General features: G+C 39.4%; 1 protein-coding gene across 1 annotated transcript; it reads left to right on the top strand.

The window, feature by feature from the left end:
• The first annotated feature begins 216 nt into the window (after positions 1–216).
• LOC124132156 lies at positions 217–19278 on the top strand. The gene is made up of 23 exons (XM_046495895.2): positions 217–297; positions 1118–1190; positions 1410–1607; positions 2353–2440; positions 2888–3189; positions 3428–3598; positions 3978–4160; positions 4279–4431; positions 4963–5322; positions 5718–5895; positions 6465–6640; positions 7877–7984; positions 9346–9488; positions 10071–10214; positions 10871–10965; positions 11973–12250; positions 12629–12828; positions 13153–13320; positions 14068–14186; positions 14935–15197; positions 16631–16700; positions 17289–17488; positions 18476–19278. The coding sequence occupies exons 2-23, from the start codon at positions 1124–1126 to the stop codon at positions 18811–18813; spliced, it is 4002 nt and encodes a 1333-aa protein (XP_046351851.2). The 5' UTR covers positions 217–297; positions 1118–1123; the 3' UTR covers positions 18814–19278.
• The last annotated feature ends 1868 nt before the right edge of the window (positions 19279–21146 follow it).

Genomic DNA, 21146 nt, shown 5'->3' with positions numbered 1-21146 from the left:
GTCTTGTTTCCACATACAAATAACTTTAAACCATACTGACACTGAAGCGGACATTTGCCAAACGTTTCGCTTGACTGACCGCAGCATCTGACCCGGACTTCCCGGACGGGGTTATTAATAATCTGATGATAAATAAAAACGGGAGCCGTGAAAGGTTGGTATATATCCTGAGGGTTGTGCATAACTACCAGGTGAGTGTATTGTACATAGTTGTACATTTCATGTCAATTTCAGTCCAAAAGGACGTAACACATACCTGTGTATGGATATCAACAGTCATACAACAGTGATGGGCAGGTTAGTGGCAGTGGTATTGCGTCGTTCATAAAGCTTTATACATATGAAATATTTACACGGTCGTGCATAGCCCAGGTGTGTTTCGGAGGTTTATTTCGAAATGGAATGAGGATGAACGTTAAACCTATCCGGGAAAATGTCGAAGGAATATAGAGTTACATATTTAACAATATATGTTCATGTTCACGCTACTGTCAGTGTTATCCATTGTGTACATATCACAGAATGTTACCAGTGTTATTGACAGAGACAGATATGTTATCATTTCTATTTGGGGCTGTAACAGACTTGACCCACTATTATCCTACAATTCGCCTCACATCTGTATAAACTCAAGCATCATTTGATGTATATCCTTTAGACTCCTACCCGACCAAGGGTATGTGATAGTCATGAGTCATCTTTACGTTAATAAGCCATCTTGAAATGTCTACCTCGTCAATCAACCTCCGAGTGTGTGTTTCCTGTAAAGTATTCACATACAGGGAAATGAGGGTTAATACCGTTCCCATCATCATAAGAAACATCTGCTAGCAGAGTCCATTGTACGATACCGACTTTTACCAGGTGTTGGCTGCAGTTATTACTCTTTCAGCCTGAATCCAGACGACCACACGCAAAGGTATTTAAGTAAGGATTTGATATCAGATATCAGAGTCTCAGTCTTACAGATACATTAAACGTGTTTCTGCCGTCCTTCGAAATGTTACCATGAAAATGTTGTAGAAAACACGTCTCTGCGACAAAATATGTTTAAACGTAACCTTAATAGCTCTAATCATCATACCGTAATATTATTTCATAAATGAACTTATTTCAGGTAACAATGGTCCTTTCAAGAGCATGGTTCCTGCTGATATTCCTATTGGGATGCCAAGCTATTTATGAAGAAGGTATTGTCTGCAACATAATCATTTAACTCAGGTCCAACTCCTTGTATGGTCGACAGTTATAGTCTAGTATGTTTTATGACGACAACAGATAAGAACCACCTCCAGTTTATCAAAAAATCCCGCGGGTTCTTCATCTTCCGATCCTGTTTCTCATTTACACATTTATCATATCACATCCATACCCCTCCTGCAACACCTGTTGGTATCTTCTATGGCCAGGTGCGCTTTGCCCTCCGGGGTACCTGCTCCTGTCTTCTATACCAGATGGTAACTACGTCTGTTTCTACATCGGCAAAGCGACATCGTGGGCAACGGCATGGAGACGGTGTCACAGGGACTTGGGAATACTGTTCAGTCACGAGGATCTGTTCGAGTTTGCAAATGGCACTGCCTTCTCTGACCAACTTATAAAGGCCGGTAGGTACATTAGATGTGGATATTTTTGTCTTGTGAATTTATTTGTTTTACAATATTATTCAAATAGACATTTTTCGCATATAATGTCGTTATATGTTGTTCCTGACAAAACGACACTGTACATTTTGCTCCTTAAAGTATCAAACCCCAAAAAATGATGCATCGATACATGTCCGAGGTATGTTCTACATTGCATTCAATAAATCGAAGCACACAATTTCGAAAGAAAATGCACAATGGATCGGGGATGTGGAGATGTGGTGATGATTGTTGTGTATATTGCTGTCAAACTTACCTGCTTATTTATAGTCTGCTCGTTTTTATATAAATGTGTTGTATCGGGACCACGAGACTCGATTAATGCGTATAAACCCTATTACGGATGCATATTGCCAGAATGATTTATTCAGGACGATTCCCAGGGTATTTCATACGACCCGACTCGACAAGTACCCAGATTTGTACGATTCTTACACCCATTATGAGCTATGGATTACATATGCAAATGCATGCACAGGGGTAGGACATATTTGTAAAGATGTCCTCATTTATCACTAATAAAGATAACGGATGGTTACACCGATATTTCTGTGTATCGTGGCGATGCTTGAATTCTGAGTGATATTGATTTGAATTGATGATTCGCTTCCGTAATGTCTATTTGGTTGTCTCGAAAATGCCTATTTCTTTAAAGCCTAATGGTACTAACAATGTGTTAAGAGATTTTGTTTTTGCATCGGTAAAGGTATTCGACACACATGGGGTGGAGTTTATGTTCGAGATGGCAAGCTTAGGAAGGACACTTTAGACCGCCCAGGCATAACAACAGACGGGTAGGTGTATATTCACCTTTGAACAGAGCTGTGATAAATACATGTCTACTGGAGGTTACCCCGCCATATTTTATGTTATTTATCTAAAATAGGTTTAATAGTACAAAATCGGCAATACAGTCATTACAATGTTTTTATGACTTTTTTATATCACCTAATTGCCAATTTTATTGGGAACTTTATCACATTCACAATATGATCATCGACAAAATTTGACTATCACAGAATTTTAAAGTGACCGCAACCCTAGTGGCTACCAGGACTTATTCATCTAATCATTGTAATTCACAATAATTTCGTTGATTTTTATTTTTAATTTGTCCCATACATTGTTAGTGACGGTTCCGATTGATGCTCTGACGTTTTAATATACACGTGCATGTATGAATGTTCTAAATCATTTGGCGGCTAATCATCCTAATACTGATTTACGATCATGTGTTCAAGGCCGTGGTTTTGGGATGCTGGGCAACCGACAAACGAACGACAATGTGGTTCCCTTATGTTGAACAAAATACCAGTCAATTTCCGTCCAAGAACTACTCTCCCCGGAGTCGTCACGGCAATGACTGAATCCGGTTTTGGATCTGGATCTGGATCGGGCTCAGGTTCAGGTTCTGGTTCTGGATCTGGATCTGGTTCTGGTTCTGCTTCTGGATCTGGTCCTGGGCAGGAATCAATCCCTTCCACTACGTTTTATCCAGTCCTAGCGTCTCCTACTCCTCTTGGTTTCCTCTCTAGTTTTACAGGTATCAATTACATTGCAAAAGATAAAATATTTATTCTACAAACTATAATGCCAAGAGATTGTCAGATGACGATAAACGCTAGTTGTTGTTTTTGCAGTGTCTTTACTAGACCAAGTATATACTTCAATCCTTGATAGGATATGTTTTTTCATCCTGTACTTATCGGAAACACCACTCCATATTCATTATACACTGTGCATAAGACGTAAAGTCATGTGTTATAATGTTTCCAATCAAGAGTCTGACTTGGGGAGTGGACCAGAAGGTGGCTTCATGGGGCAGGAATTTGAGCCAAAAGAAGAACTTCCTGACTCAGGCGGAGTATCAACACTATCCCTCACCAGATGTGATACCACCCTCCCTTATATATGTGCTGTCAAACCTCTGACGGAATTGTATGTAAAACCTGGTAGGTATCGTTGCACAACCATGGTGCTAAGCTATATTGAATCAAACTTCATACTTTGATTATTTTAATATTAATCTCAATAGAAGTTCTTCTGGATATGGATGTTGAGTAATATGTCATGAAGTCTTAACATGTGAAATCATGTTTCGCCACATAGTACGAATTCCTTCTAACCGGTATAAATAAATTGATGTTTTGTAATCATCATTGGTTGTGCATGACCACAGGGGCCATATCCTATACATAAGATTTCATGGAAGACACCAGGCATAATGGGTAACAAAACACATATCCTGAAACTGTAACATAATTTAGATTTTAATAAAATAAATCTTGTGTTTATCTTATGCCTCTTTATGTGTTCCCATCTTTATTTCAGTTCCCGTTTGTTTAAATGGAACTGTCGGGTCGTTCCTAATAAAGACTTGCTACGAGATGCCCGAAGACATTGCTACATTCCCCGAAGCAAGGTATAGGTGCAAGGCAAAAGGCGGACAACTGGCCAGATCCAAGACACTGTACGACAAGAGGATGGTTACTGAAGCCTTGAACTACTTCAGATGTGAGCAGTTCAACGCCTCTTGGTCTTTTGTTTAAGTTATACCCTACGGTAATTAATTAATTAATTTAAAACCAGCCCTGTCCTATTTGAAATATAAATGTAAATGGTTGTGTTACAGTAGACAGTAACGGTACGTCAAAGTTTGTCAGGACATGGGTAGCTAATGGCAGTAGCTGCAAAGTCATTGACGACGTCCCCTCCAACATGCCACATCAATGGGACTGCAACGCAAGGCTGCCTTACCTGTGTGAAACTCCAGTCACATATGAAAGTAAGCGAATTCACCTAAAATCTTTCCCAAACTTAAACATGTGGTTTAAGTAGGACCTTTTCTTATTTCATATTTACTAAGTTACATTTTCTACACTTATGATATATACTACACATCTGTTGATATGGTCCTAGATGGAGATTGACTGTGACAGCTTGCTTGGATATGTTGTCAAACAACTAGTAGTCGATATTCCAGCGTGGAGATTCCTTGTAAGATCCCAACCAGTCATTTTCCTCCGAGGCGCCTAAATACAGCGGATGGCCATACTTGATGGCGTACGGCGTTTCTCGTGACATCAAATTCTGTTTTCTTCAGACCCAGACTGCGGCATAGCACAAAAATATGAATAGTACATATATACCACTGAAATTTAGTTCCGTAGTGTGTTGATGGTTCACAGTATATTAATAGTTTTTTATGTGAATTAATTACACAGTCTTGTGAAATGAGCGTTTAATGAATTTGTGAAATGAGTTTAAAACTAAAACACATTTACAGAAAAAATAAAAAAAGATGTTCGTGCTTCAGATAAAATCGAACTAACCGCCAGCGCACTGTGGGCTGATTCGGTTAGGCGGCTGGGAAACTCTGGAGATGTGGAGGCGTATATATCAACGGGCAAAACTTCTGGTCCTGCTCCACATCTGATATGCAATGTAAAGGGTCTGAGTACGCCAATAGAGCGGGTCACGTGGTACAGGAACGGGCGTCTAGTCCCCCCGAGGCGGTATGAAGCAAGCGAAGAACAAGTGTCTATTACCTTCCCAGAACACATGTACAGAGAAAATGAGCGGAAGATAAACAATGTCGGATACTACTGGTGCGAGGCAATGAACATGAACACGACGCGACTTCACCGCTCGAACCTCATATTTGTACGGCATGACGGTAAGAGCTGTTTTTGTGATACTGGGTAGCTGGTCACTGTAGTTTGGGGACGTGTTTGTAAAAAACGTTTTTGCTTTTTGAGATAGTCCTTTGCCCAATGGGAGATAGGCTAGCCTTGCGGTTACATCTTTCACTTTTTATGACACTCTTATGACTCTTATTTTATTCCCACAATCGAAATAGTAGTAGTAGTAGTAGTAGTTATAGCAGTAGTAGTAATAGGAGTCGCAGTAGCTGTAGTAGTAGAAGACGAAGTAGCAGAAGTTATCACGGTTGTAGTAGTAGTCGTAGCAGCAGTAGTAATTGTACCAAAAGCCGCAGAAGCATGTCTGTCGTAGGGTGTGACTGGTACACAGAAGCATATTGTGAGGTATACATATTTGTATCCTGTATAGACTTGGCGCTGCATGCGGGGAGCATTGAAACCCTGGAACAAAGTAGAAGCCCAGCCAGGATCTACACCAAGTTCAACCTCCTTGATGCCTTAACCCCAGACATAGAGACACTCGTCGCAGCATATGACAACCATCCCCAGAATCAATTCCCAACCAACATATATCCGCTGAGATTCAGGTATGTCTAACACAGCTTTCTATGTCAGCATTTTCTCTTTAACAACTTCACACCTTGTCGTTAGTTTCAAATATAATAATGCAAGATTATTAAATTGTATATGGCCACATAAGGTGCTGTGCAAACTAACGCTTAGTCTCTTAAAATTTATAATTTTGATAGACTTCATTTAAATTCAAAAGAAGACCCAGTGAGATGGGAGTTTCAGAACATGGGGAACCATTTAGACTTGCTGTATTTCGTCTTTACATTACAGTAAGGGCTGGGAAATTTAAAAGGGAAAGGGAATTTAATATGGTTCAGGGGCTGTGAGACAGATTACGGTGAGACCTACAAGTGCAAGTATGACAGATTAAGGACTATGATCAGGTTAACTTTGAATTTGAAACCCAAAGTTGGGAATCCTGTTTTCAGATGAACACAAAATGACGTATAATGGAATAGAATTTCATTGCACCTTTCCAGCACTGTTATGTTTGTGCAAATAAAATTGTGCAATCGCGTTTAGTTATCAATGACGCGTATATGGATCTTACCGAAACATAGTTCTCCCCCATCTTCGTTTCCAGAAAACAGGGTTCCATTATGGATTTCCTATCCTACCAGTTTACACCCAACTCATTGAGGAGAGTGGATACTGCTGACGATTTATACAATAGAGCACGGAATGACCTGAAGATAGGGTTTCACTCTGACGCTGCCAAGAAATATTTTAAACCAGACACATTGATACTGATGAGTATTGGTAAGCAGTGGTCGAGTTTGGATTGGATTCTTGGACCACTAAACCTTCCTTCATTCTGTCGAAGGACTTTGACAATATATTTTCTGGAATCCGTAGCATTGGTGGTCAGCCTCGTGACTTGGTTCATAGCGTGTCATCGTACCCCCCAAGGTGTAGATCGTTGGTCACAAAATCAATCACTGGTTTGTCTCGAGTGTATCCAGGCCACTGCCATGTAGCTGGAATATTGCTGAATAAGTGTAAAACAACAACAAAAAACAAACAATTTGGAATCAATGGATAAACAATATTGTTTTTGCTAGTTGTTATATCCCAGACTAAGGCGCTCACTTGACTGCAAAGTAAACGTTTTTGCTGATATTACAATTATGTATCAACCTTTATGAATGTTTTGTCAAACACGTATAAACAAACTTGACAATGATGCCCAGATTTAAGACATTTATTCAAAGGCAGTATAACCTTATCCATGTGTTCTTATTTCTCTTACTGCGTTATTTAACTCCTTTTGTCTGAAGTTTTTGTAATCTTTTAGATTAAATTCCAAACGTTAACACCAGAGAATAATCCGTTTCCCATATCTGCCGAATTTATAAGTCGTAAAACCCCAAATAGTATTGACAGTGCTAGGAATGATCACTCAACAAAACCAGGGATGACACCGGGCGTTTGCGGTATTGGCAAGTATGTCCTTGTCTTCGGGTAGCACTAGCCATTCACACAATTATCTGTTATTATGTAAACGCCTAAGTAAGTAAACAGGTAAGGGGTGTCAAAACTCGGTCATAATGAGAAGGTCACAGTATGGGACATCATTACAAGCAACTTCTCATATATAGTAATTTCATTTGAATGTCCACCACGAAATTTCTTGAAAGACTCTAACAGGTTTTTTTATGTTGACATCAAACAAATTCAAACTTCCTCCAAAAATCCAGTTAATGCTACCACAGGTTATGATGTGGAAAGACGAGTTAAGGTAAAACCGTGTCATGCTACACTGGCCTGTCTTGACAAGAGAATTTATTCTGTATTCAGATAGATGATTGCAAACAATATGGTCCTCATATTTTTTATAATACATACTCAGATATCAATGACTCTATTGTGACAGATACCTTTGGCCCTGTGATCATTATTCAAAAGACGTCATATCGCAACCCGTCTTTGATACACAAGACGCAAAAAGGACTGATATGGTTTATAGGCATATACAGATCCTTCTTTTCTTTCCAGATTTTTGTTTTGAATCCATCCATGTAGGCACGGAAAGAAACCAAACATTCCGTTTTCCAACGAGCGTGATCGGAAATACTTCCTATACCAAAGAGAAATGTGATGTCAGTATGTAATTTATGAACATATTTCTAGTTCCTTTACCAATAGAATATCTCTGATATGAGAGAGTGAGTGTTATTTAACGTCACAGTCAGATATTTCCAGATATGACTCTGTCACCTGGAACAAATCGAGTACGCAAACCTTGGACTGACCCACTCCATCGGAGCGGAATAACATGCAATCAGTTAAGTCACAGGACCTGTTAACATCCGGGTTGGACACGGTCTTCAGCAATCGATGCTTGTCTTAAGAGGCGACTAGGCTTGTCGTAAGAGGCGACTAATGGGATCGGGTGGTCAGGCTCGCTAACTTGGTTGATGTATATCATCGTATCCCAATTGCGTGGATAGATGCTCGTGATGTCAATCACGGGATTGTCTGGTCCAGACTCGATTATAATAATAATAATAATTGATTTGTATCCACTGGCGCTGTGACAAAGTTAAAAAGTAATGTCTATGTACATATGCCAAAAATCAGGAGATCTATTGAAAAGCTGAAGTGAAGAAGTGGGTTTTGAGGAGAGACTTAAACATTTCCTTAGAAGCAGAGTTTCTCAGATTCAAAGGCAAAGAGTTCCATAACTGTGGACTGCAAAAGTCTTATTATTCACTGAACGCCGTCATATAGCTGGGATATTGTTCGGCGTTAAACTACAAAAAAAAAGAAAAAAAAAAAAGGTAAGTCACAGAGCCTGACAACCCATTCAGTTAAGCGCCTTCAACTACAAGCAGTCGAGTGCCGAAGACGTATCCGGGTGTGACATGATACATATTTGGATGTGTCTTGTCTCGATATTTGTAAAGTCATGTTGAAGAAACACATTTTTGAGGAAGGGATCTGACTGACAATGATCATCTAGACAAAACCATGCAAGGCGATGCTAACCAGTTTTCGGCTGTTAAACTACTTATATCAATATAGCATACTACCAGTCCTCTATCTTACTTGATACTTGATGCTAAAGGACCTTTGGAAGCACGAGACTGACGGGTAGCCTTGGGGACAATGCGTTCGCTTGTCACGCTGCAGACCCCGTGGTCTTTTGCTGGCATTTTCAGCGTGATGTCCTGTGAATATTTCTGTTCTTTCTGGCGTAAAACGACACTCACTCAGTCAATAGAAAAGGTGTGCACTACATACATACGATAATGTTGAAAAGCTTACACCGTATGTTCAGGTGATTGGAGCTTTTAAATGTTTGTTGTGTCTGAGTGTTGTGTCTGATTGGGTAACTCCATTATCGAGAAGTAGCATAATAATTTCAAGGAAATAACAAATTGCCATCGAGTGAGTTACACTTGCTATATGACAAGTAATTATTAATTTCAACGTATCATCACTTTCATATTTGTAATACACAGATAACAAGGCAATCGGCAAAAGGAAGTGCAAGGGAAGCAAGCTGTATGGGGCCTATTGGGGAGACGTCGAATTTCAGTCCGACTGCGATATGTCTGATTTAAATAAGTCTGTGATATCACCCACACTGAAGAAACAGTCACAGGTAATGGACCGACCGAATGACATCCTATGAGTGGGATTGGCAATCGTTTGGAAAATAAATCTCTTTTATGAATAATTTGTTCAACGGATAACCTGAAAAATAGTCTTTTGTGGCTCCCCATCGCCACTGTTTATCTCCACCTTTCAAAGCAAAAACATGTGTCGTCAAATAGTCTGTAGCAAAAGTCTCACCACCATTGGTATAAAAGTATCTTCTTATCATGCAGGTTTTAATAGGACCGGTGAACATAATATTATCCATTATTCATCGCAGTTATTTTGGTACCTTTCAGCAACGTTATCAATGACCCTACTCAAAGTCTGCTCAGAAAATTATAATGTACATATTAATCCACATTAGTCTTATGATAGCAGTGATGTTATTCCTACAAGACCTAGGATGTCGCCGATCTATCTTTAGAGTACATAGTTTATGGAATTGTTTGAAGAAGGTTACCTGTTGTGAATATACAATTCGCATCTAACTGCATGGAAGTACATGGTATATCTGTTGCAGTTACGTCTTGAAAATGACTTATGTCTTGACTCATTGTTCTGACAATTGTTGTACAAACTGTGACAGATTCATGTGACACACCGCAACGCAAACGACGTTCTGCAGACGACCCTGACTATCATAAACGAGACGACCCTGAGTGAGACTGACCTCATCTATATAACCACCATCCTGGAAAACGTTGCCAATATCCCCGAGATATCTGCAGAGGTATGAAAGCACAATCGGTTGTGCAAAGACGCATGTATACATAGTGGGGTATGTTTAGTCCAGGCATCTCTTGAAAGGCCAATGGAAAACTCTCGGTTATGTCAATTACCTGATAACTTTCGAAGCGCGTCATGTGACAACACCGTCGAATATGTGAATTTCCAGATAACATTGGCATTAGAACATAATGCTGTTGATTCGATGACAGTATATGTTATGAATAATCGAGTCTGGATCAGACAAACCATTGATTGATATAATGAACAATGTCTCACACCCTCGGGGTAGGCTACGTATCAAATATCTATATCTATTGCTTTGCACATGAATCTGAACAAAATATGTATACGTATACCATTATCTACTATTCAAGCCTCTGACTCGACATGTATCAGACATTTTCTATCTCGCGAGTATTGGTCAGCGAGACGGAAGATGTGGGCAAATAGAGAACTGGTAGAATATCAACAGACCAAGCAGGCTGTTGAGCGCTAATTGAGTGCAATATTGACTCATCAAAGTATCATTTTAACCCTTGGGCAAATGGCTGAATATTATTATTACAGAACTTGACTCTGCTCATGACGTCTTGAAATGAACAGTAATGCTTAAAGTAACAGCTCTACAGCTATCAGTGACTAACATTGTACTTACAGACTTTTCAGAGCATGATGAGAATATACGATAGCGTACTGGACTCGGGAGATGAAGTCCTGACAAAAGCAGAGAGACGAGGCAAAGTTCCGAACAGGTTGGCATTTTCACAATTTCATAAGCATATATGTTTACGAACAATAAAACATGTTATATTGTTAATGTGTGTGTCACACGATACGCATCAGTGGAAGTAGAAATAACAGAACCCCAAAAGAAAGTTAAAAGACATTATTTATTACAAAGTGAGTGAGTGAGTTTGGTTTAACGCCGCTTTTAGCAATATTCCAGCAATATCACGGCAGGGGACACCAGCAATGGGCTTCACACATTGTACCAATATCGGGAATCGAACCCGGGTCTTCGGCGTGACGAGCGAACGCTTTAACCACTAGGCTACCCGACCGCCCCTTACAATGTGAAAATAAAAAAATAAAAAAATAATTCCCACTAAATTCTAAGTACCTAATCCGATTACTCTACTAGTAATACTAAACTCATGCTAATACTAATGGTAATACTAATGGTAATACTAAACTAATACTGATGCTACTATTACACTAATACGTGAGTGTGAACGAGTTTGATCAACACAGCAATGAACAGTACTTCAGTTCGGAGCGTCAGCATGACCTGGAAGAAATGTCCCAGTTCCTAAATATTTACAATTTTGATGACACGCAAGTGGGGGATTGGTTCTGGCAAACCAAGGATCATAATTAGGTCGGCCTTGGCTAGTGACTATCATTTGATATTCTGGGTGTCTAAGGAGATTTTGAGAAGAATAAAATGTTTCCGAGGTAATATTATTTTGGGTAAAACATGTTTGCTTGGTATGCTGGGTGTCCTGAAAGAAAATTTTGTTTTAAAGCAGATTTTGTCGGCCCCTTCTTTATTTCCACGAAGAAATGTAGTCTTGATTCGGTTACCAAGAATATGTAACAAAGCGGAGAGTAACCGCTACAGTGTAAAGGAATAAAGGCTACATGCATATTTGAAAATTATAAGACAGTATATACCAGCAACATCATATGTCTTCTAAGAACGTGTTTTGTGCGAATGTTATATAATATAGCATTTTACCCCTGTCTTTGTGACCTACAGAATCCTGAGTGTTGTTGACATTGCTACAGGCAAGATCAAACCAGAGCCGTCTGGCCACCAACGGATACTCACAGGCAGTTTTGGCACAGATGTGTGGGACTTGACAAACCCATTCCAGAAAGATATGGCAATTGGTCTTCAGTTTTCTGAAAAGGAGTACCAGAAAACTATAAAGAACGAAAGCTTAGTTTCTTTGTTCGCCCTCTCGGAACTAAAGTACGGGGAGACCGAAGCTGCAATTATATTTCCCAAGCTTTACATCGAGCGAATTGTAAATGGTAAGAGTTAGTGAGTGAATGTGTTTTGCTGCAGTCAGCAACAATCTAGATGTCAGGGCGGCCTGTAAATATTTGAGTCTGGTACAGGCAAGCCAGTGGTTGATAACATGAACAACTGTCAGCTAGGAAACTCACTGTTACCAACAAATAGGTATGAATCGTCTTTAACGATCCTTTTGGTAAAAACTATGAATCTCGTATACAAATGTATATTAATATTTAAGTGTTAAGTTTAGGTAATGTAAATGTAAATATTTTACACGATGATTTCATCACATACTTTGTTAGAAAGCCAATTTGGAGGAAGGAGGTGTTGCTAGCATGAAGACTAGTGTCCTTTCATCAAGAAACTGTTGTGATTACGTACATATATTTCAGATTCTCATAGTCAAAACGTGACTATTATACTGAGTGTGTTCAAAAACACTCGCCTGTTCACTGCGAGGGGAAACACGTCAAGACAGCCAATCAAATACTCCTTAAACAGCAAGGTCATCGCAGCTAAGCTTCTCATTGGTGGACGTCCAGTCAGAGACTTGTATCAATCCAACATAACAACTGTCTTCATGCCGATGAAGGTACAAATGCTATTCGTGTAGGCTGTCAGGAATTTGAGACCGGATATTAACCCGGATTGTACTGTTCATTATGAAAGCGTCCACACGAAACCATTTTCGGTTCGACGGCTCCGGGATACATAGCAATGTTGCTTTGTTGGTGTGTACGCGTTCTCCACAGTAATTCAGCGAGACATGCCTCCGGCGAAACAGGGTCAAGGTTTCACTGTAAATTTACTTCCAGTCTCATTATTCATTATTATTTCAAGGATAATAGTACACATTAGTCATTTGTACTGTTTATTTTTGTTTTTATTTGATTTGAAACATTTTTCTGCTTGACAGTCCCTTGCTTCAGACGCCCGTCTATATCTCACTTCCTGTGGGTTCTGGAATTTCACCGGAAATGACGACTCCGGATCGTGGTCGACGGACGGTTGTCGCTATGTGAGAGAGGAGAATGGACGGGATGTCTGTGCCTGTGATCACCTGACAAACTTCGCTGTGTTACTGGTACTGCTGCTTTAAACAAGACTTTGAAACTTCATTAATAGTAACATTATTGTGCAAATCTTAAGGATATACCAATACACATGATATATTTAACACATAAAAGATTTCGATTTAGACCGGTCAAATGATGTCGGACGCACTCAGAAGAGCTAAAATTGCACTTCGTGTAATGGTGTTATTATATTTTTATTTTGGAAATATCTTGAGGAAAAAGTTTTAAGAGGTATAAGGGCATTATTGGGATCTGTATTATGGAATGTATCATATAAACTGCCAGGCCAAGGAAAGTATACATTTGAAAATTAGATTGGACCAAACACTTACAATACGTTATCTAATTGTTACTAGGCTGAAAAATGTTGCTGCAAACCTAAGGTCACAAATACCACTATGCTACCCGTATCAAATACATCACAATCGAATAACCATATTTGTTTGTTTATTTACAGCCACCATCAAACATGGGTGCATACTTTCTTTTGCCCCACAGTTTATCTCGTATGATAATGAATCTTACTAAAAGGCAAAATAAGATAAACACATATTAATTATTTATATACATTTCAACATAGATGTCTGAATATTGACATAATATCGAAACTGCCGAGCAAAAGCCATTCCCAAGACATATGATCAAATTCAAAGAATTGTTTTATCTGCAAACCAAATTATGATAGATCATTTCCAAATGACAACATCATGACCCGTCATCGCCAGCCTGGTTCATACCATTTGTTATTCCCCCAGGACTTCTACGGCCAGGATACTCTGAAACACTCCCTTGCTCTCAGCATCATCACAATCATCGGACTTAGCCTCTCCATATTCGGTCTGTCGTTGACAGTGCTGTCATTTGTAATCTTCAGGTGAGTACTAAATCCATGTATTAGTACGTCGTCATAAAATTCTGATGCTATTAATGTATGTCAGGATACAATCAGCATTACACGACCATGCACATTTTGAAAGCCATGCACGTTAAAATGGGCCTTTTATAGATACGACATGCATCACTTCAAAAATTCAATTTGACAGTCATGCATTGTAATAGGAACATGGAACATTGCACATGCACATATGCGTTCGCACGCACGCACGCACATAACGTCGATATGCTTTGCGTGAATTAGAAGTATCATCAAAATGCACTACTTAATAAACTATTCATATATCTTGAAATTTCAATTAAGACATGCAAGCGCGGAAAGAACTTTTCCTATAAGAATCGTGCATTTTATGATTAGGCAATTCGTGTTCAGTAATCGTGTGATTTTGTTCTAGAATATCACCAAATGAGTTAGTGTTGTGTCCATATGTATTAATGTTAAGTACGTTTTAAAAAAAAGTGTGTGTGTGTATGTGTCTGAGCCTTTGTGTGTGGATGTGTGGATGTTTGTGTGTGTGTGTGTGTGTGTGTGTGTGTGTGTGTGTGTGTGTGTGTGTCTCTGTGTGTGTGTGTGTGTGTGTGTGTGTGTGTGTGTGTGTGTGTGTGTGTGTGTGTGTGTGTGTGTGTGTGTGTGCCTGTGTCTGTGTGCGCGCACAACCCTGCAACTACCCCATCCTTCTCTTGATCCGTGTATAACAGAATATCCTTCTTCATACTCGGTCAAACAGGAAGTTACGTCAAACACGTCCCCAGCAAACGATGTTTAACCTGGCTCTGGCTGAACTCTGTTCGTGGATTGTATTTTTGGCTGGCATCAATCAGATCGGGGACCACAATGGATGCATCGTGGTGGCGGTGCTACTGCACTACTTCATCCTGGCGTCGTTCATGTGGATGCTGGTGGAAGCGGTGCTTCATTACATCCTGTTTGTCAAAGTCCTTGGCACCTATATCCCCAGGTTTATGCTGAAGACAGCGATACCAGCTTGGGGTAAGTGTTGAAAAACTACTTCCATTTGTGAAACATCTTCACAAAATCCAAGTTTTCCATGTGCATGTCTAAATGTACAGTTTAATACCATTGATTCCAACACACACATCTCGATGTACAGCCTACCTAGATGTACCAGTCTGTAATGTACATTTGTACCAATAACTGAAATTTGAGGGGTTGTATAATGTATTGCAGCTATGTCTTGAATGACAAATGTTCAGAATTGCATACTTCGATTTATGTGGTTAATTTGTGTCTGAATGCCTTTAATGCGGGTGTAGAGAGGATTTCGTCCATGTGTCATTTATTGTCAAGTATACCAGCATGGGTCGACAATAGTCATAACGTTTTGTTATGACATGTTTTTATCAATTTTGCTGCATCAAACAACGGGAGACGGGAAACCTGTTCGTCGTCATTATGTTGGTTTTGTATTATGAGAAATCATGTTTTTAAAATATACTTCTCTCAAAACGGATTTGTGCAGAGATATTCACTGTGTATATTTCCCCTAGAACGGATGGTGATATAAATGATAAACTGATAATCTTAAAGGTGACTTTTAGACAAAAACAATTCGTCACTAGATGAGTAGCCAATCGTGAAACTGACGTTCATAAATGTATCTTGACGTTCATACGTTTGTCACCAGGCTGTGTTCTAGAATTGAGATCAGCATTGATTGACTTCAACATTCCTTGGAAAATTCCTAGTAATTAGCTAGCATAAACAAAACGGTGCAATGTGCACGGAAACTATCGACTCTGGGTTCCATGCGTAGTGCCTAGTCAACAGTCGTCTTGGGTGCTCTATAAATGTTCAGATTCAAATGATTCAGCAGTGATGAATAATCAACAGCGCCACACCGTCAACACGACGCCATATTGATGTTCAAATGTACTTGTCACTTGTTTTACCAAATGTAGGAAGTACATGTACATGTACAAATAACATATTTGACCTTGTGAGATCATTCAAAATCGCGACGCGTCCCAAGAGGAACGTACTCTCAAAAGTATGGACGTCAGCATGTGTAATGTAACGCTGACAACCGACTCAGGTATGTCATGGGTTCCAGCAGTATGACCGGCAGTAGTTGACGCTGGAAGGTAGCGTTTGCGCAAGTGAGAAGGGGCGATAACCCTGTCTTGACGTAACGTCGTTACACGTTGACGTCCGCTTCTTGGGCGATCCTGCGGACTCGTGTTGCCATCACACCAGCTTTACTCATGCCCAATGCTCACAGAGAACTAAAGGGCGTTTGTGCCACGTTTCACTTTTAAAATATGGTATTCAAGTTTAATTAATCACATTATGACCTACACATGTAACCTTACATAATTCAGATCGTTTACAAACATGTGTCTTTAATTCCCTCTTTTTCTCGGCAGTGCGTGTTTCAGTAAATATACGTTCCCGTTTGCTTCTAGGTATTCCCCTGCTGCCTCCAATTGTCATACTGGCCATTGACCCCGACCTTTATAGAGGGGGAGACAATTAGTGAGTAACATCATGGAACATTTTCCTTTTGTTGGGGTGTGAGGTGAGGTGAAATGGGGTTTAACGATATAGCGACGTGCATGCACGTGTGAGTTGGTGGCTGTTTGTACTAGTCCGGACTGAGTTATAGTGCTAGCCCACTGAGATACCATGCCGCAGTGTAACATGAATACACCACTCAGACACAGTATACTGACTCCGAGCCGACCAGTCCTTGTTTTAGCCCCGTAATGCCGAGCGCCAGACAGGGTAACAACAAGTAACATCTTTTAACGTCTTTTGGTTTGACGCGGCCGGGAATCAAACCCCGGACCTTCTTCCTCTAGACCACGGATGCGGTTCCATTTTGTTGAGAATTGAGTGAGTTTTAGTACGGATTTTCAGTTTGATGTGAAAGGAGATACCGAAACGATCATAGTATCTGCCACAGTAATTCACGCAGCAAGTTCGGTTTACAGATAACTTTGTGACTGACGTGCTTGTCAGCCAGCCAGAGACTGGTTGTGCCGTCCGATATAACGAGATAACAATAACATGTCGTACCTGAGTGAAAACTGAGTTGACTAATATCATAATATCGACTTACAGTTGCTGGATGTCTTTAACTCCTTTCTACTACGGCTTCTCCCTCCCCGTTGGCCTCATCATCATCAGCAACATCGTCCTCTACATCATGGTGGTGGTCAACATCTGCAGAAGGTCGTCGGCCGCTGTCCGCACGAATCAGTCAAACCAGGACAGAACAGCAGTTAACATCCGGGCATCTATTTTCTGCTTTATACTTCTAGGTTGGTAGATGAAATAAGAGGCTTAACGAAATGTAGTTCAGCAAAGACTAAAAATGACGTTTAAACCTAGATATATCCATTGATGAAAACATTCTCACATTTCTACATGGACTCCTAGATTCAGGTTCAGTTTCATTCAATACCCCCGTGAACAGGTAACCTGGATGATATAAATATTAACTATATAAAGATCAGATGGATGATATGTCTCATGGTAACTATGCAAAGAAAGCACTGTTGTCAGTATCTACCTGATTAGTTTCATGTTTAAGGTATTATGTGATGAGAAAGAAAGTTACAAAACTGCCTGGCACATCTAAACTGCCGGGGGAAAAGCACACACTTGAAAATTGGATTTAGCCAAACACTTACAAACGTTATCTAAACGTCACTAGTCTGCAAACAGTCGCTGAGTCACTGAATCAAAGTCCAAAACACAACTTAGATACCCGTATCAAATACCATGTACACCATCAGATAACCATTTCTTGTGTTACATTTTAGCTGCCATCAAACATGGGTGTATACTTAAGTATTGCAGACCAGGGAAAATGAGACAGCTTACCATAACATGTGTCAAGAAAACATATTTTCAACTGAACTAATGATAAACAAGGTCTAGGTCTAAGCATCTTGAATCCAAGTAAACGCGAATACCATTTAAATCTCCAAAGAAAAGTGTTTCAAGTTAAGATTCTAAATATCAAAATAAAATGCATGAGAAATATAATTTACGTTACTTGTGTCTTTGAGTGAAGCAATGTTTGTTCCCTTGATGTATTGATTATTTCATCATCATCATCATCATCATCATCATCATCATCGTATAAACAAAGTAATAAAATATGATCTGTGAACTGAGGTTAGGCAGTGATTGTCCGTGATGTGTTTGTACATTCAGTAAATACAAATACCCAAATCAGTAACATCTATCGTACTTATTTTTCATCAATGAACTGTTAACCCATTGCTATTTCAAAATTTCAGGTTTGAGCTGGGTGTTCGGCTACATGGCCATTGCGGATGCCAGGGTGGTGTTCCAGTACATCTTCACCATCACAAACTCCATACAGGGCTTCCTCATCTTCATCCTCTTCACAGCTCGTAACAAGGAGGTTCGAGACAGCTGGAGCGAGTTGTGCTGCAAGAAGAAGAAATCCCCGCGCGGGGGGAAGGCGCGCCTATGCAATGTCTCTCAGAACCATTCTAATTCCAGTGATCAACAGAACCGCACTACTGACACCGGCGTGTCTAACGAGGCGTACCAACATCCACAATTTCAGTTGAGACATTCCAGAAATGCTCCAAGCTTAAACCTGAAATAGTTATAAGTCCGATATTACTTTATCATTAATTCATTTCAATATTGTCAAGAAATTTGTTTTTGTGATGCAAAAAATCCCATAAGGATTATGGTTTGAAAACACATTGATGAGGAAATATTCATATTCATGTTGCGCTTACCTCTCGGTGAAATGTACTTAGATTTTTTGTGTTTTGATAACAACTAGCAGGTCGAAAGACTGTGATGCAGGAACTCTTACGTCACGACAGATTCGCTTTCACACAATCGACCACAATCGGCAACACGTTGTTAGAGCGACTTTACAACCTCATGAATGCCCAGTTACTTTTCTGACGCACATTTCATAAGATGTGAGGGAATTGTGCTCGCGCGGCCTTGGATCTACCTCCGACTATAAAATTACGCAAATATGTAATTTCAAATAAAAAAAAACGGTCTGAAAAAGACACTGCTGAGTGCTGTCCGTGATTTTGTTTTACAGCAAATATAACAACAGCAAATGTCACCACATTGTTTCGTACACTGATAAAAGAACTTTGCGACAGTATCATTTTATTTAACAGCTTCACGGAAACTGGAAGCGAACAGAATACTGCCTAATATCTGAACGACGTAAATATATACCCAATGGACTTGTATGTCTGTGTATTATTTCAAATAAATTCAATCCGAAAAATAGCTAGCCATAAATGATGAAAATGATTTTCCCATATGACGTCAAAATACGACAGAGAGGTCACACACGCACACAGAAAATGGGGAATAACTCCGCTCTGCTCAGCACGAGATCATTAGAACTCAGGTCACATGGTGAGAATTTACTTTGGATAAGGACATTAACATTTCGTGATGTTTGGTTCACCAGAAACCTAACTTTTTCAACACAAATATCAATATTGAAACTGTAGGGTCAGGCATAACACAAATCAAAAGAAATTTAGAAATAGAGAATCTCACCCTCGTGTCAAAACTCCACTTTTATCAACGAGTATGGATATATGTGATATCAAAAGACACGAGGGTGAGATTTTATTTATCATCCAACATCATTCTTCCAACTTTTTCAGTTTGTAGACGGTAATAAGCAGTGTCTTAAGAGTAAGAAATACTGCTGACAGCTTCAGTAGCAGAGCCATTAGTGATGTCATTTGATTATGACGTCATGGTTACCAATGACGAGCGAAAGCGAGTCAGATACCACAACTATTCACGAGTTTCATAAAATTGGTTTTACACGGGGGCGAGTTTAGTATTTTATTTATTACTTGAAATTTATAACGTTTTTCAGAATTATACTGTTGAGTGTGAATAGGCTGACACCTACACGACCCACGGCATAATACAATTGAGTTTAACAGAATAATACTTCAAACACGTCAAAAGTTGAAACGTATGAATTTAATACCATACAATGGTCCACCTTTAGAATTCAGGCGTCCGTTCCACAAAATTACCGTAGCGCTAAGGTTATCGCAACGCACATACTTTAACTTAGACTAACAACTGCCGGATGATAAATTGTAAATCGTACTACATGAAAGAGAAAGTTATAGCAAAATAGCTGGCGCTGCCTGACACACGAATTAGTCCTTAGATTCCAGTATTCACCTGACTGTGTAAGTATTTTTGACAAATGTTGCATAATTATTAATGGAAGACTAGCCTCATCATGAAATGAAATGAATTACTAAAATTTTGACACCATGAAGTATGAGGTTATGGCTTGTTTTATATCTTTGACGACACTGGTATTTTGATTAATAAATATCGAATCTAATTTTCGCTCATTTTATGAAAATTTTGAATAAAACCATTTGAAAAACGGAATTTGACGCCTATTCCACACACGATAAAATGACTGTTTTTACCATGTAAGAACGACTTGAATAGATAAACAATTTGATAGTTTTAACTGTATGTTAATTGGACAAGACACACACCTGTTGGCAACCATTTTATGTAAATCAAATACCTAAAAGAATATTTCAAAACAAGCAAACTATTTTCAATATTGGGCTTGTACTTGTTCATTATTATGTGGTTATTTCTCTTCATCTCGTCACAGGGGGCACGGGTGGCCAGTTATTCTTTGCTTTGAATCATGCAGATCACCAATGGTCTGATTTAGTTGAATGTTTAAACTCTGAATGTCAGTGCTTAACGTTTGCTTCATGTTCTGCAAGCCCTCCCTGTATGATTGTTCTTCATAGATACCCTCTTCAATCTCTTCGCTTCTCATCACACATCTTGAATTCAGAGTACTCAAATCCTCCCTGTGCTACAAGAAACAACAAACGGGAGTTGGTGGTCAGGCTCGCATGTCATCGATCCTAATTGCGTGGATCGATGCTC

Source organism: Haliotis rufescens, unplaced genomic scaffold (genome assembly GCF_023055435.1).
Source record: "Haliotis rufescens isolate VD_foot unplaced genomic scaffold, xgHalRufe1.0.p SCAF_4, whole genome shotgun sequence".
Taxonomy (NCBI): Eukaryota; Metazoa; Mollusca; class Gastropoda; order Lepetellida; family Haliotidae; genus Haliotis; species Haliotis rufescens.
This window is presented reverse-complemented; position numbering and strand designations above follow the sequence as displayed.